The 27750-nt window shown below is 41.0% G+C and overlaps 1 protein-coding gene across 5 annotated transcripts in view; it reads left to right on the top strand.

Annotated features, from left to right (window-relative positions):
• Positions 1-27750, top strand: part of TGFBR3 (transforming growth factor beta receptor 3) — a 198949-nt gene that overhangs the window by 132856 nt on the left and 38343 nt on the right. For all 5 annotated transcript variants that reach the window (XM_090046671.1, XM_090046672.1, XM_090046669.1 and 2 more), the window contains 4 exons: positions 8692-8875; positions 17005-17173; positions 19602-19749; positions 26172-26361. In XM_090046671.1, the coding sequence (XP_089902797.1) occupies positions 8692-8875; positions 17005-17173; positions 19602-19749; positions 26172-26361 (691 nt within the window). The remainder of the gene's footprint in view (positions 1-8691; positions 8876-17004; positions 17174-19601; positions 19750-26171; positions 26362-27750) is intronic.

Here is a 27750-nt window from a genome sequence, read left to right as displayed (position 1 = left end):
CAAACAAATCTGGGGAGTACATGCCTCCCCACTGCTGTGCGCACCCCAAGGGGAGGCATGGAAGTCAACTCCTCCATCCCCACCAGATGAGCCATCTGTGGCTCCACTCTGCTTCTAGGGTTGCATTCACCACCCTGGCTGGGCAGCCCCTGCCCTAACCCCACTCCCTCTCTCACCATGGGGCTTTGATCTGCCCCCTCCTTGTCCCTTCTCTCCACCATGCCCCTTCCTCCTCACAGGCTTACCGGCTGGACACTGCTCTCCAAGCTGCCTGACTGCATATCGGCTGTCAGATTGATATCAGCCAATATGACTGGTTAATAATCAGCTCTTGGTATCAGCCAAAAAATTCATTATCGGCGCATCCCTAGTGGCCTCAGATGTAGCTGTAGCCTTAGATTCTTTCTTTAGGGCTCTCAGAAACTGCACCCAGCTGTTTTAAGCAAAGTAATTCTCCTTTTTGGGGTCAGGTTTATTAAAACAACCTTACAGTTTGTCAAGAAAAACCTCTCTCCTCCAGTTTATTTTGCATCTTGCCAGACTCAGCAGTTTTTTTCCAAACTTGCATGTGGTATTTCATCAGGCCAGGTTGTAATGCTAGTCCCATCACCATAGGCAACAGAAGTAGAAGGTTAATGGGGCTTAGCCCCTGCCAAATGCAGGGCAGTGGCAGGCCTGCATGGCAGCCAGGTTGAGGGCTTCTGGTGCAGCAGGGGTGGGGAGGGAGTGGGGCTAGGGGAGGGGCAGGTGCTGCAAAGCCAGCAGAGCATGGGACTGAGCTGCAAGTGGATCGTCTGGGAGATGTGGCCCTTGCTGCTATCTGCACCCCAGGAGGCATGGGGGGCAACAGCCTGCCCTGCTCTGCACAGATCCAAGGCACATGCCCCCTGTGTGCTCCTGGGATGTGTGCAGCAGCAGAAGCCACCACTCCCTCCCTGTGCCCCTGGAGAGCAACGATGACTCGGGGTGGGCACGGGGGTCCCAGGGGCTCTGTCCCCTCTGGCCCAGTGGCACAGCCGAGGCTGGCCCCACTCCAGCCCTCCTGGGCAGTGTGAAGCCAGGGCTGGTGCAGGGGGGCAACTGGGGCCAGTATGGGGTTCAGGGGCAGCGGATTCATTGCTGTGGGGAGAACTGGCACCAGGCAATGACCCCAGGCATGGGTGAAAGGGTGGCTGCATGGGAGCAGCAGGCCCCAGCCCTGATCCTGGGCCTGGCTCGGCTCCACTCACTCCTGATCCCTGCCCAGTCCCAGGCCCACTCCCTCCACAGCCCTTTCCCCTTTTCCCAAAGACTTTCCTGTCGGGGGAGTGTGTGCTCAGGCCCCCTCCCCCCACCCCACAATTTTTTTTCTCCCTCTGCCTATGCCCCTCACCCCAGACAGCTCCATCAAAGCCTTTTCATATGATGGTGCCAAGGTTCCAAACGTTTGTCCCAGTTTTCTCTGGATCCCAGGATCACTGACTAAGCAGATTCTTCCCTTGTAGAAAGCAACACTGTCCCTCTCCCAGGTGCCTAACAGGTGATAAGGAGGCTGACACTTGGGAAAATAACTCCTTCGGTATTCCATTCACTGGGATGGATCCAGAGGGGTTGCAGTGGTGCAGCTCTACCTTGCTTTTGGATTTAACCACACCACAGGAGCCTCTGGGGACTTTTAAACTCCCTAAAGCAATTTTTCTGTCATGGTGAGGGGCACGATCCTCTTTTTGGTCAGAACTGGAGCCTGCCTGCAGCTGGGGAGCAAGCTGCTGGTGGGCTGAGCAGCCCCTGAGCTGCAGGGGGCACTGGTCTTTCCCTCTGCAGTGGTGGTGTACTCCAGGGTCAGTGTGAGGGAAATGGAAAATCTCAACTAAAACGATTGTATGGGAGGCTGGTGGAAAGAGTGAATAAGGAAGACAAAGCTGATGCTTTTCAGAAGAGTGGGATGAGAGAGAGATTCACAAAGGGGACTGAAAAGAGAGAGCCATTACCTAAACCAGGGGTTCTCAACAAACTGTTCCCCAAGTCTGCGTGCTGGAAGCCTACTGGGAGCTGCTCCCTGGGTGGGCTCAGGGAAGAGTTGGATGGGGCCAGGTGCTGCCTCTGAGCTGGGGTGACAGCCAGCCTGCTAGTAGCCCACCCGAGTGGCCCTAGGGGCACCGCCACCACAGAGGGAAGGACCAGAACTCTCTACAGCTCAGGAGCCGGTTGTCTCACCAGCAGCAATTCCCTCAGCTGCGGGAGAGGTGGGCAGGCTCCGCCAAAAAAAAAAAAAAGAATTGGGCCCCTTGCTGCTTCTGCCTTCAGCAGCCAGGAGGCTAGCTGACAGCTGCAATGCATTGTTTTAAACTAAACAACATCCAGATGTGGTTGCAATGATGAAACTCATCTAAAAACCCCCATACTGGTGCATCTGTAATGTGTGACATCATTAAGTCACAAAAGTGACATTTTCATCACATGTACATTATGACAACCGCTATGTGTACAAGCACCCAAAAAAGCCACCTCTGTCTGTCCCAGGCTGGAAAGCTTGTTCCTCCTGGCTGTGCAGTACCCTACCTGTAGACACAGCCAATAGAATCGCGAGAAAAAATAATTGACACGCATTTCCACCAATTAATTGAAAAACAGGACTTTTTGCAGTCTGTTCCTCATTCAGAAATGGATGGGACAAAGGGTTTAAAAACAGGATGGTCTGGTATTAAACAGGACCAATGGCCATCTTAGGTTATATCAATCTGGCGCTGTGACTTATGGGACATTACAGAAGTGGGGAGCGGACTTCAGGGGCCCTCTAACTGGCCCTGGTGAAGTGGAAACAGTAAATTGCAGCAGATTATGTTACTGAGTCATAGGTACCAGTGGAAAACGGATTGCAGTTGCTATGATTTGCATGGTTATATTTTCATTCTCCTCTTTCCACTAAATTGAAAATATTCTCTAATAGAATCTACTGGAAGCTTTCATGTGATTAATTTTGTTGTTATCAGTCCCGTTACATTCAACTGAATAGATTTAAGCACAACGTTAGCACTGTGCCCTTTTGGATATATTAATGGGATTAAAGACACAAATAGGTACATGTGATTAATACAGATAATCACCCACTAAGAGAACTAAGCTGTAGTAACAGATTTCCTGTTTAAGTTGAAATCTTTTTTTTTTTTTTTTTATAAATCATTATACTAACTTTTCCATGAGAGCTTTGAAAATTGCACTTTGCCTTGGCACTATTTCAAGTAAATGAATGTCAGTGTTTTTGGTGGAAAATCCCAGGCCTTTGTTCTAGGACATGCACAAAAATATAACCACATGATCCTAGGAAGTTCTGAGTGCTCCTGAGAAGGTGTTGAGCATCCTTCATTTTCACCAGAGCCCTTGGATGCTGAGGATCAGAGGAAATGCATGATAAGGCCATGTAGATTCTTCAGTTCCTTTCTTTTCAGCACTAGGACTAATAGATGTTGAGATTTGTGTTAATGGTGATTATGCATACACAAAGCAAACTTTAAAAAAAATAAAAAGTTTTATAGTAAAACATTGAAATTCTGTCCCTGCAGCAGTTAAATACAATGCAAAGCTGGCATATGATTCAAAATTGTTTGATACCATCAAACCAAATTCATAGATAACCTAATCACTTATTATAACCTAATCACTTATCATCAAGGGCAGTGATTCTAATTCATTACTAGACATTAACAGTTTTGCAAATCATGAATTAAAGTTTATGAACAAGGAAGAAAATATTTATGTTAGATTCAGAGTCCCTGATATTGCTGTGTTTATGGTTTTACCTTGTTTATGTAAAGAGATGAAAGTGCATCAAAGCATACTGTTGGAGAGCATCAGCAAACCTCAGCGCTGTGTGGGGGCTGTTCTGGCAGTGACTTAAATTTAGAGCCTGACACAAAAGGGACCCATTCATCTCCTACAGTAGGTCCGATTATACTATATTCTATGTAGAATGCTTCTCTTTTACTGATGCATCTGCCCCACTTGGCTTTTTGGTAGGCTTTGTGGATCTAGAGAGTTTAAGGGTTTTGGCAGATGTCTTTGGTGTACTGCAGGTGCCTATTGTGGTGTACTCAAGCATTAGATTGATATGTTTGAAAATGGAGGTATAGAGGAGACAGAAAATAAGCAGTGGGCATAATAGAAAGCAGAAGGGACTATCTTGAGCATGTGAAGTGTTTCTATTCACCAAAGTAATATTTATTAAATTGTTTCAAGTTGGGTATGCAAGTCAGAGCTACCCCTGAGGACCTGTAACTTGCCCATCTGCTACTCAATCATCAATTAAGTCAAGTGAAAAAGAACTTTGGCAGTATTACAAGGGCGCATTTTCTGTGACGACAGATGGTTTTCGTAAGAGACATATAAGCTTTTTTTTTTTTAGGATCAGAGACACATGCTGCAGTCCCCATTTTGATGCAGGTTCCCTGCTCAAACCCATACACCATTTCCAGATAGTGGCATGTGACCATGCAAACTCTTTTTCTCAGGTATCTTTTTGTTTTCTGTAGAAATTCTGTTTGAGCCCCAGCACTGATATTTTGGGGGCAGTTTTTCAGATGGTTTCTGATAGAATGGGATGCAATTGAATGGGCCTTTAGAGACATTTTCCCTACAGGGCTTAGTAACCATCACCAGTTTCTTTTGGGTTCACAAACTGATTTCCCTAACTTGGCATATCTACCTTGAGAGTTCCCTCACTTTAAGTAGCAGTGCAGGAATACTTGTTTTCTATTCTATAGCTATGAAACCAGCCAATAAAAAAGGAACTGGAATAGGAAGATAAGTATGTTACATGACAGGGATCAGATGTTTGGTTGCATAGAGCTTAGATAAACACTATAAATATCTTCCTGAGGAAACAAATGCACATTTTGATTCAAATGCACCAGAATGTCCTGTGCCCTTTGAAGCATGAACTGCTTTCAGAAAGATTTGTTCTGAAGAGTAAGTAGTTAACGTTCAAGGGCAGGTGTTGAAACAAATTGATGGTTGCCTCTTTTTGGAAGAGTTCATTGAATCCAGTCCAGGAAAAATAATGTGTTTGGCTCGCTTAACCTAGCCTTAAATCCTTGTAGTAAAAATCTCAACATTGGCAAAGACTGCAGAGCTCTGCTCTGCTTGTGAAAATGTGGTAGTGATACCAGGATTTCAAATACAAACTTTTTTGTACTTAAAGTGATGAGAAGCTTGTTATTTATTTTAAGACAAACTAACACCCCATTCTAGGCCCTCAAACTTGCTAGTTCTTTTCCATTCTGTCCTTTTCTTCATTCCTACTGAGATTCAGAATCGTTCAATTTCATTGTCAGGAGCTTTCTCACAGGAAGATGTTCGGCATGCCACAGAATCCTGCAAAATGTTTTAAGTTTTAATTAGCGAGTAAGTTGAAAGCCAAATGAATTAATAGGAGGATACCTGTTTAGTCAACAGACACTGAACAATATGAAACTTAAGTGGAAAATGAAGTGTATTACTGAAAGCTCACACCATTTAATATATTTCTAACGTCAGTATCCAAAAGGGCTCCTTGCCTTTTCTTCTGCATGAGATATTTTCCCTAAATATCTAATCTTTAAAATGATTCTGATAGCTATCTGTTGTAACAGGTTTGTATTCAACTTCATATGAAGCAACTACAGAAATTCATTTACTCATGACTAAGGGTCTGCATAATTCTTTACATCTTTGAGATGTGGCAGATCAAATTAATCCTTACTAGAAATGAATCAAAGTTTATGGAGTTTTACCTGGAGTTAAATTTGGCCCAAATTCCAAGAGAATTTCAAAATGTCCATTATAAAATGAATTGCCCCTTCAGTAACTTTTACTGTTCTGTGTTGATGTCATGTCTGCTTGTTGATACCTAGGACTTTGGTATCCTGTTGTAGACCAGCTTTAATGGGAGATGCTAGTGTTCAGCCTCTCTGAAATTTAAGGTGTGGCCATTTGGTGGGGGAAGGGGGTCGGGAGAGGAGGGGGTGTCCTGTGTTCTTGCTCTCAGAGTACATTTTCTTGCTGTGACACTTGAGAAGTGTGCTAAAATGATGCATCTTGTGTTATACTAAATAAAACATTTTCATAAAACAAGGTACTGTGATAGCTGTATGACCAGAAACAAACAAAAATTGTCACCCGGAGTTGAAACTGATGTTAATCTAAACTTTAAAAACTATTCTGGCAATGGGATTAAGAAATGCTAAGCTGTTTTCTGTGACAGGCTTGGTCAAAGAAAACTCGGAAATGCAAGAGGCTTTTCTCTTAAAAATAGAAGAGCTCAAGGTCTGTTTTGTGTGCCTTTGTAATAATTAATTAATTATTGAAAATACTAAGAAAATATCAGTGTACACATGGAAGAATTCTGGAAGGACATGACGCATTTGAGGATGCAAGAGGTTTTTCAAGGTTTTTATTTGCATTTTGATAACCATTTATGTATTCTTAGTAGGCTGATTTGAAATGTCCTAAAATAGTAATGTTAACAATAGTTCCAAGAAAGTGAATAATTAGTTGCTGTTGGTTTGCAGTGGTGGATGTTTCATGTTTGTGAAGTTAACTGACTTAGTTCATTCAAGGGAATAAATTTTTAGTTTGGTGCCTTTTGCTGTTTATAAATCTAGTCAGATATAAATTTTGTTCTGGAACAGCGTGTGCATAGATAATATGCAGTTAGGTTAAAAATATATTTCTTCATTACTCTGATTATAACTTTTAGTAGCTTTAGACTCAGCTCAGAGACTGCTGCCCTCCATTAATGAAGGGTGCCATATGAGTTGCAGCAAAAGCTTCTAATATCGCGGCAATATGAATGATCAGGTATGTGTTTTCTTGCTGCCATCTTGTGTGTGGTTGAAAGGGGATGAAAGTCATAATACACTACCCGTTACCTTGCTTGGTGCCCAGAGAGGAGTAGGCTCTCTCCCCACCCAGCCAGGCAGGAAAGGAAGAGACTCTACAGGTCTCCTCCCTTTGGACATCTTTAGCAGCGTTTCTGTTATACACACACCATAAAAAACTGTTGCATTTTACTTCCTCCTCAACTAGTCAGATTTGGAGGGAGACTGAGACTCCTGGAATCACAGTCTCCTTCCCAGGCTGCTACAAGGGCAAAGCAAGAACGTGCTGCTTCTTGCTTGGAGCTGTATCATATTGCCAGGAGCTAGCTCTTTAAACGTAAATTCAGCACAGTTTATCCACTGAAATTCATCCAGGGTTATTATCAAACATGTCAACATCCTTTTGGATGAAGTCAGCTAAGTGTTTCCCAATTCATTCAAAATGTATTATTTGGACCAATAGCCTGTTGACTTAATTGTCTGGGGTATATTAAGGACTTGCATATTGTATCTTTGCAAGTACTGGTCATCCTGGCACAGAAAATATACTGTCTGAAAAATCTTAAATATATGTTTTGCCTTATCATTGCTGAGCTATGCTGTGCTCCTACATAAGAGACTTCTCTGCTTTCCCACAGGAGGAAATTTCCTATGATGTAATCCTTTCTGCACAGAGGTATCACAATTTGAAAGAAAAATTATCAATTTTCCCTTACTTTCCTCCTTTAAATTTACAGTTCAGTTGATCTGATGTCATAGTTTTGGCTGAAAACTGTGATTGGATGACCAACATGGGTAGAGCATGTGAGCAAGACAAGCTCCTAAACTGCATTCAAGGAGCATACAGTGAAGCTTAATGATAAGCAACTGCCTTCTGCTCCCTGAAAGCTGAGTTAGCTATGTTCCAATTCAGTTTTAACATGCAAGTTAGAATGGTGTATGAATGCTCATGGTCAGTGACCCCAGGGTACCTGGACAACAGCCAGGTATTGCTTAGTGCAGGAAGTGCTGGCCATACTTCATACATCATCTCTGGGTAGATGGGATAGCAGAGGGGTTGCTATGCCAGTTCTATACCACCAGAGGATCCCCCTACACTGGATTGATCTTTCTTATACTAATAATGCTGGATTTAGGGCTGCTTTTTAGCACCAATGCAGCACACAACAGACTGCAATGTAAAGGAGAATGTGGACATTAATTCCCTCTCTGCCTCATTGACATCAGTATTAGTACATTAAAGCTGCTGGAGTTGCTTTGACTTTCACTGGTAGAGCTAAACAGAATTGGACTTTTCCTCTTCATTTCAACCTGTTTTCTGTAGCTGATAGATTTGAAAATTCCCAGGGTCTCCCACATCGGTGTGTTGTATGGCATTTAAAATAGTAAATAGAGTGAGTGAGGTGTTAGTTTTCCCCATTGAGACTAAGATAGTATAATATATTTATAAACATTTCTCTAAAAATGCATGACTCATTCTTCTTAAATTTTGGACCAAACATTTCAAGCCTTCAGACATACAGTCCTGTCAAAAAAAATGCACTAATAGAGGATTTCCCTTTCTAAAGAAGGGTATTTTCACCCAATGAGGTATTATCAATGAACCTATAGGCTAACACAGAAGCCCATGACCTCATGTTCTTTCAGACTAGTAGTGATTTAAAATGATTACATGGTTTCTGAACAGTTTTTAAAAATGTCCTTTAAACATTTTAAAACATGCAAATAAAGTAAATACTCCTTTTTCACCTGCAAAGAACATATTTCTTTATGGCAGATTAAATGTTTTTAAAATATATATATAGTTCTGTACCAGGTAAATATGTCACAATAAAAGTATATTTCTGTTCCGATTTAGGTATCTGCAGGTTCCATTGTTCACTTTGAGAGAGGAAATTTCTCCTTGTCAGCAGAAACAGAAGAAAAGCCTTTCCCTCAAGGAAATGAACATCTGTTACAGTGGGCCCAAAAGGAATATGGAGCAGTCACATCTTTCACTGAACTCAAAATATCAAGAAACATTTACATCAAAGTGGGAGAAGGTAATTTTTTTACAAAACAGAGCAATAGGCCAAATAGTAAGATATAAAATAATCATACTCTGCATACTGCATGTTAATCATGAAATTCAGCTTTCAGTCCCTTAGAATAGTAGCATGGTTAATGGATATGTTGGAGGAGGGAAACAACAAACCTGAAAATCAGGCCAGGTATTTTGGTACTAGTATAAAGATGTTGGCATCTAATGTTATACACCAAAATTTGAAATTTTTAGCAAGAATCTTAGAAGCATCAGATGTATCAGAAGTTGCTCCAAGTGGTTATCCAGTCATCTGCACTATTCAGTTAAAAGACTGATCCTTAAACAGAAAAGTAGGGTTTTTTCCTTAGAAGCAAGGATATTTTAGGGGTGATATATTTTGTAAGACCAACTGCATAGTTAGGGGAGATTTTAGACAAGCTAGAAAGGCTCCTTTCCTACCCACTCTGTTTTGGACAAAGAGTTTTCTTCCTTGTAACTTTTTAAAAGAAAGCTTGGATGTGTTTATGCTTTATAGCCCCAAGGAGTCAGCCTAGGTTAGAAGGTTGTGAACTATTTCTTTCTTCTAGATGAAGTCCCTGCACTCTCTGGCTAGGGACAGGCATTACACACAATCTGGTTTAAGTGATCAGAAACTGGTATAAACCTGTAACAGAACATAAGCTCAGTGTACATAAACCAGTTTCAAAATGGCTGAAACTGGTTTAAGATAAACATGGTTGAATTTAGTATCAGGCTTAACTGATTTGAGTCAAACTGGTTTATGAAATGTCTGTCCCAGACCCGTTCCCGGTTTAAGTTAAACCGGAGTCCCCCAGCATCCCAGATGCTTTGCTCTAGAGACCTGGGCTGATCCCACCCCTCTGCTCCCTAGCTGGAGCTCCAGCAGAGACTGCCACAGGGTTTCCCCCGCCCCCTTGGAGCTAGTCAACTGGTCAGCTGGCAGTGTCCCTCTGTTCCTTCCTTGGAAAAAGCTGTTTAAGATGAGCTTGAGCGAGGCTTTTGTTTTCTTGATGGGCTGCTAAATGCTGTTTTCAGCTCCCTGCTGGCTCCCTCACCTGTCTGGTTTGCAGACAGTATGAAGAAGCAGGGTGATTGAAAAGCTCAGTATCATCAACAGATGCATGCACTGCACACAAGAAGCCCTCCTTCCCCCTCCCATCTTTGCTTCAGACTGCTAGCTGGGGACTGAGGTCTGGCAACACTCCTGTCCCTTGAGCAGCGAGCAGGGAAAAGCCTGGGACTGCACAGGCAGGGTGGGGGTTTAAACCCTTCCTTAACCAGAGCATCCTGCCAGGCCTGGCCATGCCCTCCTCTCAGCTCATTACTCTGGAAGGAAAGGGAGGGCTGCTCTAGCACCCCCCCCAGCTTCTAGCCTGAAGGCATGTGGTTTTCTCAGTCCAAAGGGAATGTCTTTGCATTTGCAGATCAGTTCAACCTAGGAAAGTTAAACTAACCTGCAAAGGTTGAATCAATTCAGGCTCAAGCTTTTGAATGTCTGTCCCTAGTCTCTGAGTCTGGTCAGTTTCAAAACGGCTGCTATTGTGCTGCTGCCCTACAAAACACTCAAACACATGTATATCAGCTCATTAGGAAGTTCTTAATGTTGGCCAAGGAAAATCTTTCTGACCACAATGCTCTACATTTTCACCAAAAAGGCAAGGAGTTTTGAGGGAGCAATCTGAATGATGAGTGGAGGGTAGCAGTTTATTTTCCATGCAGTCTTTGGCATTAGAAAAGGCTGAACATGCTTCATCTTTCTTTGTACAATTTTGTCTTCATTTAGCAACAGTGTAGCAATGTGGCCCAGGGCCTGGAGCAAGGGGGCAGTGGCAACTTCTGGTTATCACTGTGCCACTGGCATGAATGTATGGTTGCCAGCAGGAATTTTTTTTTTTTTTTGCCCTCCCTTTCTACCCCCAAAATTGGCACCTGTGTTAGTTGCCCTGGTTGCCCCCACCCTAGTTATGCCACTGCCCTGAAGGCATAATCACAGTCTTAGAACAATATTGGTACAAAAAACAGGGTAAACATTATAGGGACACAAAAAGTGTCAGTGAAGGCTTACAGCACCATGGTGCCCAGCTGTTGTAAAAATGGTTCACAGTGTTGTCCAGGAAAAAGCTCCTTACAGTTCAGTGTCTAGGAAGAGTAGAGATCAGTGGAAACTTGAAGCAAAAGCCAGCAAGTATTTAGGTATATGGTATTTAGCAGAATCAGTGGATGCTTAATTCAGAAGTCTTGCAGCAGCAAAACTGGGGAAAAAAGTAAAACTCCACATGGTAATTTTTGCAGATAAAAATGAAGAAGGAAAAAATCTATATGGAGAAAATATTCCTGCCTAGGTACCTGCATGTGATCACTATATTTCCTGAACAAGAGGTTTGCCCCCCAAAATCAGAACATGGTTGTCTTGGGTTTATCCAAAACCTGCCAAATTTCTATGGGGATTTCCCTGTTTGATTTCTGTTCTACTTGGCACCAGTCTAAGATTTTAATGCCAGAAAGTCATTCAGAAATATATTTATTAGCGTATTAAACTAATCTGCCTTCACTGCTGCTCTTGGAACATATACAAGGTGGTAGTTGTCCATATTCTAGATGAACAATTAGGGGCCTCAAATTGCATTGAATTTTGTATGCTAATTAGCAAATCTCAAGTCAGATAAGCTAAATATCTAAGACATTTGCAACAGATCTAAAAATGTTGTAAGGCACAATTTAATTAAGAATATCCAGACAAGATGGATGTTGGCAAGCAACCAAGTTAAACATGTTTTCCAAGAGTTCTTGCTTAAGCTGAAAACTCTAAGCTGACTTGGATCTTGGGTTCAAACTATCTTTTAACTCCCTGCAAGATAGGAGGCTTGAGAGCTCAAATGAACAGAGGAATGAATAATCAGTTTTCTTCAGAGCAGGCAGCACAGTAACCAAAAGGTCCGATACAGGCTGGGGACCAAGTGACTAATCAGCAGCTCTGCAGAAAAGGACTTGGGGGTTGCAGTGGACAATAAGCTGAATATGAGTCAAGAGTGTGCCCTTATTGTGAAGAAGACTAATGGCATGCTGGGCTGCATTAGTAGGAGTGTTACCAGCAGTTGAGGGAAATGTTTATTCCTCTCTATTCAGCATTGGTGAGGCCACATCTGGAGTACTGTGTCCAGTTTGAGGGCCTCCACTATAGAAAAGATGTGGACAAATTGGAGACAGTCCAGCAGAGGGCAGTGAAAATAGAGGTCTGAGGCACGTGACTTTTGAGAAGAAGCTGAGGTAACTGGGCTTATTTACTCTGGAGAAGACTGAGGGGAAGATTTAATAGCAACCTTCAACTACCTGAAAGCTGGTTCCAAAGAGGATGGAGCTGGGCTCTCACTGGTGACAAATGACAGAACAAGGAGCCACGGTCTCAAGCTGCAGCAAGGGAAGTTTAGGTTAGGTATGAGGAAGAATTTTCTTACTAGGAGGGTGGAAAAGCATTGCAACAAGTTACCCAGCGAGGCTGTAGGATCTCCATCCTTGGAGGTTTTTAAGACTTGGCTAGATAAAGCAATAGCTGGGATGATCTAGTTGGGGATGTTCCTGCTTTGAGCAAGGGGTTGGACTGGATGACCTCCTGAGGTCCCTTCCAACCCTAATTTTCTATGATTCTGTGATCCCCCTGAGAAGACCCATTAGAAACTGTCTCCCTATTGCAAAGCATGATCAAAAAAACCACTCAAGAAACTAAATAATGAATTTGAAAAAAAAAAAAAGCAGCTTACACTGGTTTAGAGATTTCAGTCTTTTAATGAGTAAGATTGGACCCGTCATCATATCCTGCAAGGTGCTGTTGGCTCCTGGAAAGAGATGGACATCCTCAACTATTGCCATCAGTTTGATTTGGTAGTGCTCAGCACTTCATAGGTGGCCAATTTTTGTCACTTTTATTGATACTGACTTACTACTTAAGTCAAACTGATTTCACTAGGGCTGTTCATGTGGTAAGCTACTGCCCAGTTTTACTCATGTTGGCAGAAACTGAAATAGGAAGAGCTTGATGCTTTGGAGGTGCAGGGCTTAACTGAATACATTTGATCTGAAAATTGAGGCCACAGAAGAAAAACAAGCATCTGAAGAAGAAAGATCTTTTTAGGTTTAGGTCCTTTGCGACATGCAGAACTAAGCCAACACACTTGTGAAGCAAGGAAGGCCTAGTTGCTGAGTCAAGGATTGGATGTCTAGAAATTAGGACTAGGAACATACAAATGTTGGGAATTCCATTCAGCAAGGATATAGTGGGACTAGATTAGACTGGCACAGTGAGAGTTTAAACAGACTGGAATGAGGGCTCAGGCCAAGGGAATGCATTTGAAATAGCTTTAGAAAATGAAGAGAGGACCAGAAATGAATGGTAAGATGTATATGAATAAAGCAGACTGTGATTAGCATTACCAAACTGCTGAGGATTTGTGTAGCACTTTCCTGTAATCTCGACACAGACCTCAACCAGCACCACACAATAGTAAAAGGCACTTTAATTCCCTATCCTGCAAAAGTTTGCTGCTAGGTGAAAGGTAATATTGAACCATGCTGGTGTTGAAGCTGAAACTTCTGACCCTAGCTCCAGGGGTGGTTGGCATTATTTAACAAATGGCATGTTGAATATTGTTAGTGTAGAAACTGTTTGTCAGACTACTTAATTATTGTAGTTGGTGGTTTTAAGTCCAGAAATCCTTTGAGAAATAATTTCATAAATGCTGGGACACTTGTCTTTTAGTTATTTTTTGTCAGTTGGGGAAGGCAGGTGAGGGATTTGAGGTAGAGAATTGTGCCATACCTCATAGTTTCCAGTGTTATTGCTTTATATATTTCACTGAATTAATACCAAGTCTTTCTCTGATAAAATCCCCAGAATTTTCCATTGAGTTTTAGTAGCTGGGGATTATTACTTGGTATCACGTTTACCTTTTTCTGTTTGAGCTGCCACGACTTCACTTCACTTGGCCATGTGAAGACCCCTCCCATCTTCCCTTCATTCTCCTTACACAGAAAATTGTACAAGCTGACCAGTATTTTCACAGTAATTTTAAATTTCCCTCGGTAAAACTGAGACTCTGAGCTCTCGCTAATACTTGGAACTAGCAGCCTGCAAAATAAAACAAAAACCCTGAGTTAAGAAAGACTCCTCAGCTTGCTCCTAGTCTGAAATCCCTAACTTTTCTTTCCTCCTAACCTTAGACTGAAATACAAGTTCCAGTTGGATGGAATTTTTATTGCTGAATTAGAAGTACTTGGCAATAGCAGTTTATCATGGCAAGGTGATAACTGATTAATGGCTCTGGTATTCATAAAAAGTCTCCTAATACCAGGGGTATTTTGTTTTGAGCTGGTATGCTCAAACTGTGTCCAATTTAGGAGCCACATTGGCCAGAAAGCTGAGGGTAACACCTAATTTGTGCAGAGTGGAGCAGAAAGCAGCTGTCCTTGTCTTTAAAATGGAGGTGCTGCCCACAGAAACTACAGGTCCCACTATACCATATTCAGTCTTCATCCAAGCAACCTGGCAAACACTGAAGATGAAGACAGTTGCCAGCTGCGATGTAGTGCTGTGGTAGGTACTCTGTGGTAAATGCTGCTCCAAGACATCCCTGTGTTCTGACCAGACACACATGACCTTGTATTATTCCCTGATACTTCACAATAAATTCTATAGTACAGTACTGTTGTTTGGAAATTAGAGGAAAATAGAGAAGCCATCAGCCAACTAGTTAGTAACTATCCATTAAATAGATTGTTACAACGCTGCATTGAACCTCTTAAGCAAATAAATAGCCCCCAAACTAAAAAGTAATCATCAACAACAGATAGCATGGGGCTCTTTTCTACTTCCATTACAGTCAGGGGTCTGTTTATTAACTGTGGCAAGAGTAAACAGCATTTACTAGGAGGAAAAAGAAGAAACTGCACATATGTGTCGGACAACCAGTGAAATGGAGTTAAAATAAGCAGCAGAGGGGAAGTGTACTATTGAGAAGAGGCCCTGTATGGGGAGCCTCTGTGCTGATGGCAGCAAGAGCAACAGGCTGATTGAAAATTCCAGACTCTTAAATAAGATGCTTGGAACAGGAATCAAATCTTTTGCAATGGCTAATGACAGCACATGTGGTGATCATCCACAACATATTCAGAGTCAGTTCTTCTGTGGCATGAAATGTATTGCAGAGCTGCTGCTGATAATTAAATATCTATTAACTGTATGTATAGATAAATTTGAATTCAGTATGGGTCAGCTCAGAATCATTTTCCGTCCTCTGCTATGTGGGAGGAGTTGGCAGAATTGCAGCTATATTCAGGGCTCATCTGGCAGGGCACATAACAGATGTTAGGGGAGTGCTTTTTTGGGCAGCTGAAAAAGTTATAGCCTCATATAGTTTTCAGAGGTTTCTCTAGAGAAGAAAGTAAAGTTAATAGTCAAAGGCCATTGCATGTAGAATGAGGATAAGGAGACTCCTCTAGCTGTTCACACAATACCTAGGAATTGAAGGAATGTCCAGTCTCTGCAAGAAATTGGGTACCAAACCAAAAGCAGTTTGGTTTAGAAAACCAGACATTAAAAGTGGTTTCAGTTTAGTTTCTATTTGCCTGACCACAATTTAGCTTGTACAATGCCCCGCATTTGCTTCATTTGTTGATTATCTTGTATCCTGATTGTGGAAAGCACCCTTTTGATTAAAGCAAAGAGCTGTGAACCAGGAGTTTAATTCTATCTTTGCTATAGACTTCATGTATGATCTGTGTGGCACTTGGTTCTTTTATGCCACACTTTGCCTATGTCTCACTGGGTATATTGAGGATTAATTCATATGGTAAAACGTCTTTGTGTCTTTGAATGAAGGGTCTCATAGACATGCAGGGTATTATTATTTCCAAATGGAAAAACTGATAGTAGGAGTGGTGAAGTTTTATAGAACTAATTTAAAAATGTCATCCTCCTGACAATTGCTTCTGTTTTGTATCACAGACCCAAGTGATCATCACTGAAAGTAATTCTGTTTACCAAATCTGCCCTACTATCACTTCCTCCATGTTTGTGTTTTATAAACACAATTTCCATATTTAAAAATATTTTCCCCTTCCTTTTTGCTGTAGGAAAGTCCCCACTCATAGGGGAAATGGAGTGCATGTATAGGAAACACTGGCGCTAACTACACAGAGTGTAGCCAAGTGCACAGAATATGAGAACTGAAAATATTTTCTCTGATTTCATTGACTAACGATAATCTTAGGTGTTACTAGTGATGAGAGAGAGCACATTTTCAGAGGGAAGGAAAATATTGCTCTGATGGTAGCTTTTTTAAAAGTTTTCTGTTAGATTCAGAAGAGAAAATCTTTTTGAAGGAACAGGCCACAGATTATCAATACTGTATTCCTTTGAAGTTTACTATACCTCACATTCCAGTGCACCTGCTTTCAAGTGTTTCTTTTCTGGGTTTTCTATTATGAAAAACTCAATCAGCAAATGGAAATTGTATGAATTTAAAATCATTTGCATATTTTACTTCAGAAACAACCTGTATTCTTAAAATCTTGACCCTCATTTTTAAAGATTATATTGATTTTTATTGTCCATACACATGATATAGGATTCCCATCACCATGAATCAGGAATCTTTACCAGAAAGAAGTAATTTTTTGCCAGCATTGAATTGGCAAAGACCATTTTTTTCATTCTTCTGTAGTAGGAGTGGTGTTCACTTTCTAGGATTATCTGGGCAGATTTTATTTGAATAATTCCAGATCATTACAGAGCCACAAGGTATTGGTGTCACCATTGTGTCTGTTGTCCTTTCTGAGTTTTATATTTTGGGTTTTTCCCCTAAAGATCTGAATCTTGGTAGAGGGATATTAGAGGTGCTTTGTTACTGTAATGTGCAGAAGAAGCCAAAGAGGTTGTTCTTGTGGACCTTTATGGACAAATGTATATTAGATGGCTGCCTGTATTCTCTGGGGACTGAACTCCCTGATCCTGGCAGTCCCTTCTTGTACTATGTTCCTAAGCATACTGCTGTATTTAAATGGAAAGTGCACTTATCTATGTATTTGTATATATGTGTACATGTGTGTGTTTTCTTTTGTTTTTTTCCCCTCCAGATCAAGTGTTTCCTCCCACATGTAATATTGAAAAGAACTTTCTCTCTCTTAACTACCTTGCTGGCTATCTTCAGCCAAAAATGGCAGAAGGATGCCTTTTGTCTAATACAGGCCAAGAAAGAGAGATTCATATTATTGAATTAATCACTCCAAATTCCAATCCATACAGGTAAAGTATTTTCTAATTGAATAAAGTAATATTTTATGGACACTAGACACTAGAGTTAATAAAATCCTGCTGTTTGTCAGAAATTAAGTCAATAAGACAGCTAACTCATCATATGAAGTAATTATAGAGTTTGATTCTTTGTTTAAATTAGGTATATTTCAGATGTTTAGGCCACAAAAGATATTAGAACTGGATGCTGCTGTTATTTCCTGTATATGCATGTCCAGTTTCCATGGGTTCTGACCATCAAGGGTCAAAAAATTTGGTGATGGGGGAATGGTGGCCATTCCCCGGTGCCAAATTTCCAGACCCACAGGGAGCGCTGTGGGCTGGATAGTGCAGCCCTGTACACTAGATTGGGCATGTAGCATCCAGTCCCAGTATGCAGGGCCTAGTACGAATACATGTGGTAGGTGGAGGTGGTACGGGGTCAGATCTAGATGCAGAGCCAAGAGGAGGCAATGTGGGGCCTGATCCAGCCTGTGGACTGACCCCACGCTACTCACCCGGCCCATGGAGCCCAAAACCTGACCACCACCATCTAGAACAAATCATATAATATCCTTATGCTTTGATGTCCAGATTAATATAGCAGTAGAAGTTACTTGACTTAGGTAATAACTGTATAATACTATGAAGATTTACATACAGTGAGATTTTGCAAAAGCCTTTGGTCTTTCCAACAAATTCAGTGGCAAAACACCCCTTAGAAGACTTCAAGGGAAGCAGAATTAGGTGAATGAAGGATATTTTAGAAAATCTCACATGCAAACCCTAGATAAGCGCTAAATATTATTGTTGTTCATAAAATCTGTATTTCACCGTCGGCCTGACTTAAGCAACTTAAATACTTTCCCACTGGTACAAGCAAATGCATATTCCTTAGGATGAAAATAAGCTAGCATTTACTTACCAAAAAGCCATGCAGCTTTCTAAAGGTTACCCATTTTTGTTCCAATTTAGTTATGACAGTTCCAGTAGGGACAAATCCAGACACTGAGCAGTAAAATTGGAATGGCCCCATTGCACAAAGAAGCTGGATTTGGGGGAGGAAAGGGGTTAAATCTCAGGGCACAATGCTGGAACTGAGCTCTGCAGATTTGTTCCTTACATGACAGTGCCTGGAAAGTTTAAGGAAGGCTGGGGCATGATGGGGGCAGGAAAGGGTTGAAACAAAATTCAGCTGCTGCATGACATGAGTGGGGTCTGTAGAAGAGTCCTTTAGCTATTGCCTTGAAGAATAGTCTATATTGTCCTATATGGTCCATCCTCACCACTAGTCCCCTGCAGAGATACCAGTAACAGTCCTCTGCCTGGACTGAACTCCTGAGTCTTGATTTTGGCTGAAAGTACATAATGGGAGTTTGTTTTTTCGAATTGCCAAATGTTCTTAGTTAAGATATTCTGCTAGGAAAATTTAAGATAAAAGAGAGAAAGCATTCTAAGTCAATGCTTGCTTCAGTCTTATTGTATGTCCAAATGTCCTTATTAAAGGAGCAGTTTCCTGCACAAAGTGCATGTCCATTGAACCATTTAAAACCAACAGAAACTAATGGGTAAGTACAGAAGATAAGATGAAGGCATATTTAATCAAACTCCATAATTTTAGCTAAACCCATTATTTGGCAACCAAACACATTTTTATTATCTATAACTGTAGAATCATGCTGGATGTGGAGATTTTTCTATGAATTTACATTGTGCATGAGATGTTATTGCTGGGTATAAATCCATTTGCTCTACTTATTTTACTGAGCTCCTAAAAATCTGGACTGTGTTCATCAATTTTCCAGCAATCAGTAGGCTGGACATCTGTTTTCTTTTCTTTTTAAAATAACTATATATCCAGAAGCATTGGAAACTAAACACGACAGTGTAATAATTTTACAGCATGTGCAAAATTCTAAGCAAAAATAATTTCCATAGTTTAACTGCACTGGCAGATATACTCTCAAAATATATTTTTAATACTGTTCCCTGTTGCTGAAGTTGCCTTCCTTAATTTTTTTAGGCATGAAAGGGTATTTTGTTCTTCAGTGTGGACACAGCTATTTTGGTTTCCTGTTGGTATGTCTATATATTGTCAGGATGAAATGAGAAAAAGTACTTATCGTACAAAGCAAACTGCTAGTGCTTTAGTTGAATCCTATTCAACCAGCAGCTAGAATAAGTAACAAACTTTCTGTAAATAAAAGAAAAAAACTGAATGATATTTACTAGTCTAAAAATATTTGTTTCTATTGTTTTGTAGAATCATTTTAGCATGTGTGGAATAACAATCTGTTTTGCACGTGTTGTGTTGTCTGGGATAATCTCCAGCATTTTAATCAGCTGGCCAGACACTGGAAACATGATGGATTGGAAGAAGGTTGATAGCTGAAAATTTCTGGCATTCTGATCTTACTTTGTCTTTATTTTCCACATACAGTGCTTTCCAGGTGGATATAATCATTGACATTAGACCATCTCAACCAGAGGCCAAGCTTGTCAGGGACCTCATACTTATCCTCAAGTGTAAAAAGTCTGTCAATTGGGTTATCAAGTCACATGATGTGCAGGGAAAACTGGAAGTGATTGTAAGTTGATTAAGGCACCTCATTGTTTTCAAGAATTATCATGCTGTTAACAGTTTATGCTTTGTATGAATGAGTAAGAGTACAATAATATCTGCTCAGTAAATGTCTTCTTTTTAGCTGCTGTCACTGAGTTACTAGCATTTCTCACACAGCAAAGTATTGCCTATATAGAGAAGAATATAAATACAAAAGAGTTCTTTAGCCAAGATGTCACCAATAGCAAAGGAACAGTGGAGTTACGTGCATCTTGTATCATGAGATGTATGCCCTGCAGATTCCTTTATATATTGAAGAATTTGTTCACTTATTTGCCAGTATTTTAGTGAGTGAATTCTCAGAAGTTCATCTCAGAAGCTGGAGAAAATGTCTACAAGTACAAACTCAGTGATCATGACCACTTATTACATATCCACATCTTCTGCTTATGACATAGCAACCTCAGGCTCTGTATCTTGCTGGCTTTTCTGCCCATAGAAAGCTTTTGGCCAGGTGGTTCTCTCTGCAGCCTGAGCAGAAAGTTACAGGCTTGCAAAAGTTTTCAAACTAAGGTAGCAGAATCCATATTTAAGCAACTACATGGCTCAGCACCATCTCTTCTAAGAATTTAATTATTTCTACTGAAAAATAGTTTGATCTTGGCCACACCAACAGCATGGAGTATTTCAGTCATATTTGATCAATTGTATTGCAGGTTTATAGTTAAGCAAAATAAGCTAAATATGTTTGTTGGGGGCCAACCCATTAACTTAGTAGTTAAGAACTGTGCGCTACCCGAGCATACTTTTTTGCATTACATCTAGATTTATAAGCTTCTTGCTTTACTGGGTAATTTTCGCCTCTGGACTGACAAGCCCTAGACAGAGCTGAATCTAGATCTCCTGAGTTTGGAGCATGGTAGATGGCAACAGTATCTTGGGAGTGAGGGAATTTAAAGGGGAAAACAGAAGAGAGGCTCAGAAAATAAAAGAAAAAAGCGATCCATGATGAATGACATTTCAGAGACTTACTTCCATGCCTGTGTGTATCCTTCCCTTGTGGAAGGATGAAGATATTCTGACCAAACAGATGGTCAGTCAGATATGTTAAGAGAAAACAGTTACCTGACTTAGCACATTCATTAACCTAGAGACCATGAAAACTTCGAATTTTACATCGTCATTCAGAATCATGATGTAGAATTCACTGTTGTATGTTTTGCACTTGACAGTATGCATTTTTATGGGTCAATTTTTGTGTCTTAAGAATTGCATGTAAATCCTTTGTGTACTCATGGGTGTCTAGAACCCTGAAGGTCATGTGCTTAAAGCTACCTGAAATTCATTGATATTTTAGGTTTATAAATTTGCTGGGATATGAAATCCTGAAGGACAGTACAATGTCTAAAATATTTATTGGGTGTTAAGAGCTAATGTGGTGCCTATCTTCAAGAAAGGGAGGAAAGTGGATCTGGCAAACTACAGGCCCATCAGTCTGACCTCTATCCCGGGGTAGGTCTTAGAAAAAATTATTAAAGAGGCCATTCTCAACAGACTGGCCGATGGCAACTTCCTGAGGGATAGCCAGCACGGGTTTCTTGCAGGTAGGTCTTGCTTCACCACTCTTATATCCTTCTACGACCAGGTGACCTATCACCTGGACAAGGGAGAGGAGATTGACATCATATATCTTGACTTTAAAAAAGCCTTTGATCTGGTATCCCTCGATCACCTCTTGGCAAAACTGGACAACTATGGCCTCAGGTCCACCACAATCCGCTAGCTGGGGAATTGGCTCTGTGGTTAGACCCAGAGGGTGGTGGTTGACAGAAGTCAATTGTCGTGGTGCCATGTGACCAGTGGGGTCCCCCAAGGCTCTGTCCTTGGACCTATTTTGTTCAGCATCTTCATTAATGATGTGGACATTGGAGTCAGAAGAAGACTGGCCAAGTTCACCGATGACACCAAACTCTGGGGTAAAGCATCCACACCTGATGGCAGGGGGGTGATCCAGGCTGACCTTGACAGGCTTAAGAAATGGGTGGACAAGAACCTGAATCATGTTCAACACTGAAAAATGCAAGGTACTCCACCTTGGGAGGAAAAACCTGCAGCATCCTTATAAGCTTGGCAGTGCTACGCTGGTTAGCACTACGGATAAAAGGGACTTGGGGGGTCATGATTGACCACAAGATGAATATGAGCCTTCAGTGTGATGCTGCGGCCAGTAAAGCAAGCAAAACGCTGGCTTGCATCCATAGATGCTTCTCAAGCAAATCCCAGGACGTCATTCCCCATTGTAGTTGGCCTTGGTGAGGCCACAGCTGGAGTGCTGCGTCCAGTTTTGGGCTCCACAATTCAAAAATGATGTGGAGAAGCTTGAGGAAGTCCAGAGAAGAGCCGGGCACATGATCAGAGGTCAGGAAAACAGACCTTATGATGAGAGGCTGAGAGCTATGGGACTCTTCAGCCTGGAAAAATGCAGGCTCAGGGGTGATCTGATGGCCACCTATAAGTTTATCAGGGGTGCTCACCAGGATCTGGGGAGATGATTGTTTACCAGAGCGCCTGAAAGGATGACAAGGTCGGACAGTTATAAACTTCAGCAAGACCATTGGAGGCTGGACATAAGGAAGAATTTCTTCACTATCCAAGCCCCCAGGGTCTGAAATAGCCTGCCACCAGAAGTGGTTCATTCACCTACATTGAATGCCTTCAAGAGAAATTTGGATGCTTATCTTGCTGGGATCCTATGACCCCAGCTGACTTCCCACTCCTTGGAGAGAGGGAGCTGGACTTGATGATCTTCCAAGGTCCCTTCCAGCCCTAAAGTCTATGAAATCTAAGAGCACAGTGCATGACTATTAAACTTATTATCATTCGGTGAAATAATAAACAAGAGAGATTGAGTTAATTCTTTCTGTAGTGGAAAGTACAATATAAATTTTTTCTTTCAGAATAACCAAAAGAGAAAACAATTTTATACTTTCAAATGTTAAGTCAAAATCTTATATTCAGGATAGAATTTCTGAGCAAATCTTTCTTCCACTTGCATTTAGATGGATATTTCCCTTTCTGAATATGTGCTTCATCTTTCACAATAAAGCAGTGAAAAATTGTATGCCCCCTTCTCATTCAAAAAGACTGCAAATTAGAGTGCTCATCTAAGAATCAAGCTGTTTATTTCTCAATGCAGCTGAAGTCCTTTCCAAGCCCAATTTTAGAAAATGCATAAAAACATTACTAAACAATTAGGTAATGTTTCATGATGTTCTTTTTTATTAGCTGAACCAGTTCCATACTTTTCAATTTTCCTAATGTCTTGCCCTCAGCATAAGTAACAGTTGTCCCGGGGGAAGAGATTGGCAAACTCAGAGTGAAAGGTGAATACTGAGCTGTCTGAAAACCAGGGATGCAAGATAATTTAAGGTCCTGGTTCCTATAATCCTAGAAACTAGAGCCGAAAAAGAGCTGGTCCATGCCCAGCTTGCTGCGTTCATTCAATGTATTTATTTATTTTTAATAAAGGACTGGTCTAGAACCCAGCAATACACTTGGTATGGAAAAAGGAATTACACAGTTAACAGTGAATCCTGACCAGACTCAGCCCTCATGTAAGTGGGCACTGTTCTGTGTACATCAGGACTAAATCTGACATCTCTTTACAGCATTATGGGTGCAGAAAGAAGTTACATTTGTCATGCAGTCTCCCCCTTGAAAGTGCCACACAGCTATGTCCGAACAGAAGAGCACGGCTGCAGAGCAGAGCACTTTAAATGAAGAAGAGCACCTTCATTAACTTGTGTCTTATTGGGTGGCTGGGCCTTATCCCGCCCCCAGTGCTGTCTGCACGATGGGAGGTGAGGTGAAGGGTGAGAAGGGAACTCAAAACTTTGCCCAGCCTGCGTTAGAGGAGGGTTGGGTGAATTGGAGCCCAGCAAAGCCCAGTCCAAGCTCCCTCCCCTGCCTTCGCCCCTACTCCCATTGTACAGATAGCCCCATAACTGGGAGGGAGAGGGCAGGACTAGAGGAGAGAAGTTGCACATCTGCAGCTCCTCAGCTGGATCAGCTCCGTATTGGAGCTCAATCCCCCACCCTTCTGACCCAACAGTGAACATCTGTTGGGTCAGGAAGGTCAGTGCAAGTTATGGTGCTTTCTGTGAAGCTTTGTGAGTTACACCGGGGAGCTACACATCTGTCAGCACCCTATGTGCTTGAGCACAATGGAATGCCTGTCATTCAAGCCACAGTGCCCAGACATGCTGCATTTTGACATGTATTCCCATTTGCTGTGGGTGAAGGATGTATCACCAAAATGTATCATCTCCCATTCATTTCAAGGGAGGTAAGTGCAGGTGGGGATCAGCGGAATGTTTGGAGCAGAAAAATCCCAAAGAAATTAAAAGGGAGGAGAGATACTGGGCTGTCTCTGGGTCAGAACAGTAAATGATTGCACTCCTGGTTTCTCTCCATTTCAGACCGTTTAAAATACCTTGTTTGTTGAGTATTGGTTTTGGAGTATCTGCCAAATAGAAAAGGGGACAACAGTTTGAAACCTGCCATAGAAAACTACTGTTTCATCTTCACAACTGGCAAATACATAAATGAATTTCTAACTTTAATATATATACCATGGCTGACAAACCTCAGGTTGCTGGCATAGCTCAAATGAAGTATTATCCAACCAACAAACTCTGGTTACTGTGCTTAGTCCTAAAGAGCCTAGGTGTGCAGTGAAGAGGTGTGAACAAATAGTTAAAGTGGTCAGGTGCCAGCAGAGATGCTAATATTTGTTCAGCTGTCTTGCCTTAACAAAACGTGAGGGCAGAAAGGGATACCTGGCAAATTTGATGGAGCATGGTAATTCCAATTACCAGAACTATGTTTATTTGAAACATGTAATAAACCATGCGTCTGCTGAGGAGTAAAAAATTAATTGAACCAAAGCAAACAAGAGATGCTAAAACTGTGATGCTCCTTGCTTCCATTTTTTGTTTTTACTCATCCTATTTGATGCATTTCCCCACATTAGCTATGACACATGTTGATGAAGATCTTGTTTCTAATTATAATTTGCACTTTAGAGTAGGCTCTTTAAACTTTAGTCTTTAAACTATGCAATTTTTGAACACCTACAATTCCCATTAACTTCTCTGAATTTATAGAGAATGTCATACTGTACTCTAAACGCTTATGAGACAGATACTTCAAATCTTTTCTATATACCTACCTCCTGATCCCAAAACTCTATTTATGATGTTAAAAGATAATATATTTCTTTAAACTTTGATCTGAAGCAGAAGTTCATATAACTAATCCTACAGCTGACTGGCAAAAAAAGATCAGCACTGTAAATCTCTTAAAGTTCTACAGTGGGAAAGGATTAAGATTTGGTCACAGAGGGCAAACAAAATAGGAAACAAATGGGGATTTGGGCAAAAATGCAACATATATATGATGGAGGAAATAATCAGGCATCAAAACGAAAGTGTTTTGTGTGTAGCATGAAAATGTTATCATCAGTATGTAGAAAATAAAATACAGCCACAATGTAGCAGTTGTTGAAAAGTGATGCATTGTAAGCTTTACTGGAAATTATTATTACATTTCTCTTACTGTGTAGTTGTTCATGTGGTTGTTACAGAATTTAACTGTGCATATTTGCATGGTTAAACTCAAGATGACAAATACTTAAAATGAATGAAAACTGTAATATTGGCAATTATTTTTATAACCGACCCTTTCAAAGCTAGGGATGATTGTTTTATCCTATTGAGTTGCAGATTTGGGTAAGAGATTTTAAATTTTAGTATAATGAGTTACAGTAAATGGAAAGATAACTGACTTTGCCTTATCTGTATTGCACACTCTCATTTCATAAAACCCACAATATTAAAATGTGCCTGGACTTTACATATGTTAACATGTATATCATTTCTTAATTCATTCCAGCAGAGTGCTGAGTGCCTTTACTTTCCATTGACTTCAAAATATTGTTACAGTGGCATGTGAGGATGCTGCTCAGTACTTTGCAGGAGGCACTCAGCACTTCAGAGGAGTCTTCCACTGAGGTACTGAATGCTACCAACTCTTGTGGACTTCAGAATAGGAACTGAGGTTGCCTCAGGATTTTCCTGTTCAGTGTTACCATACTGTGCAGGAGGAAGGCCTAATGGTACCATTGTAAATATTTTTGTATGTCACTGAAATTATGTGCTTCAGCTCAGCTGAGTTGAACCAAAGTTCAACTCAAGGTTCTGGAAATTATAAGGCTCTACTGAAGATGAGTAGTTGTGTCTTTGAGCATACCTTTATTAGGATGGGGTAAAAGACTTTGACAAATCAAACACAATAGGTAGAACTTGTGCATTTTAAAGGTAGTGTTCTATGACTGACAAATGCCTCAGCTGTCAGATTGTAAACCATTAATTTCTCCTTCATATGCAGGCACCTAATAGCATTGGCTTTGGAAAAGATACTGAACGATCCATGACTATGAGTAAATTAGTAATACCTGATATTCCCTCATCTCATGAAAGTTTGATTAAGTGGGCTTATGACCGTGGGTATAGCCCAGTTATCTCCTATACAAAAGCCCCTGTGGCTAACAGATTCCATCTACGACTTGAAGACACTGGTAAGTCTAAAGATGGATTTCTATTGTATACCAAATTATACCATACTCTGGGTACAAGGCATTTTGACAGAGCCTCATGAGTCAAAGATTTCATTTAATGGGACAGGATTACCCTCGGGTTCAAATTTTCAGTGGGGCTGACATCTTCCATTCAGGAAAATATGACAAGAGAAAAGGACTTCTATGATAGTTCTAGGAGAAAATTCCAGGAAAATGTTATTTCTTCACACACTGGCAGAATTAAGGGACTGCATTTTAATATAATCTGAAGCCACTACAGTTAACCACAATTAGGGACCTCCAATGACTGAACATCATCTTAGTGAACAAATCTTGTTTTGTCTTTAAAAAATGCAGACCACTTAAATCAACACACAAATCGTTCACATACAAACAGTTCATTAGAAAAGTGAACAAAAACAATAAATAGAACTTTTAATTTTGGAATAAAAACTTAGTGGCCAAAGTTACTGCTACTGTGAGTGCATCCAACTTCACTGAAGTCAACAGAGTTATATCCACGTACACTGGAATGTGGTCCACTGAGAATACTGTTTTGTATAATGACAAAGCCTATTTCTGTATTCTTATATACACAGTATTCATATAACTTCCAGGTTATTATTTTCCTGTGGCCAAATGTTGAAACTTCTTTCCTGAACAGTAATGGAGGCCCAAGGGCTAAACATTACTCTAATTTGTCCACCTGTGTGAAACAAGATGGGTGCCAGTACCTGTCTGAACACTAGTAGATTTAACTGAACGTATGATTGCAGGTAAAATTTCACTTCAGGGGTTGAATTTATTCCGGAGGTTTGACAGATGTTTTGCTGGCATATCTAATATTGTACTGACTGGTTGCAGTTTTTCCTTTTAACTTCCTATTACTTTAGCATATACAGTAAAAGCTCTGTTATCCAGAATCCATGGGGAATGGGGGTGCCTGTTAATCAAATATGCTGGTTATCTGAGAGTTGTATGTGTCTCCAGCCTGGCAGGTTGGAGGTGTCTTTGCCTGTTCAGGCCACCGCCTCTCCTGCCGCATCCAGTGTGCAAGGGCTTTCACTCCCTGGCATCAGTGTGCTGGGGGATGGGGAGGGGAGCCCTGCACAGGCTGCTTTGCCCTGGGCCGTGGTCCATGAGGAATAAGTGGGACTCAGCTCACGGCAGTGAAACCAGAAGTGCCATGGTGGGACAGATGCCAGTTAATAGAGCATTCCAGATGATAAAGTGCTGGATAACACAGTTTTTACTGTAATTAATTTACTCCTTAAATTATGTTCTCTGTCCTTACTGAGACAGAATTCCAGCAGAAAGTATGCCAGATAGACAATTTCCAGAATTAAGCCCATTATAACTACTGCACTTTCAAGGCAAAAATCATTGCTA

Source organism: Crocodylus siamensis, chromosome 5 (genome assembly GCF_052110815.1).
Source record: "Crocodylus siamensis isolate JL-2025a chromosome 5, ASM5211081v1, whole genome shotgun sequence".
Taxonomy (NCBI): Eukaryota; Metazoa; Chordata; order Crocodylia; family Crocodylidae; genus Crocodylus; species Crocodylus siamensis.
Note: the sequence above shows the minus strand (reverse complement) of the source record. Positions and strands in the feature narration are given on the sequence as shown.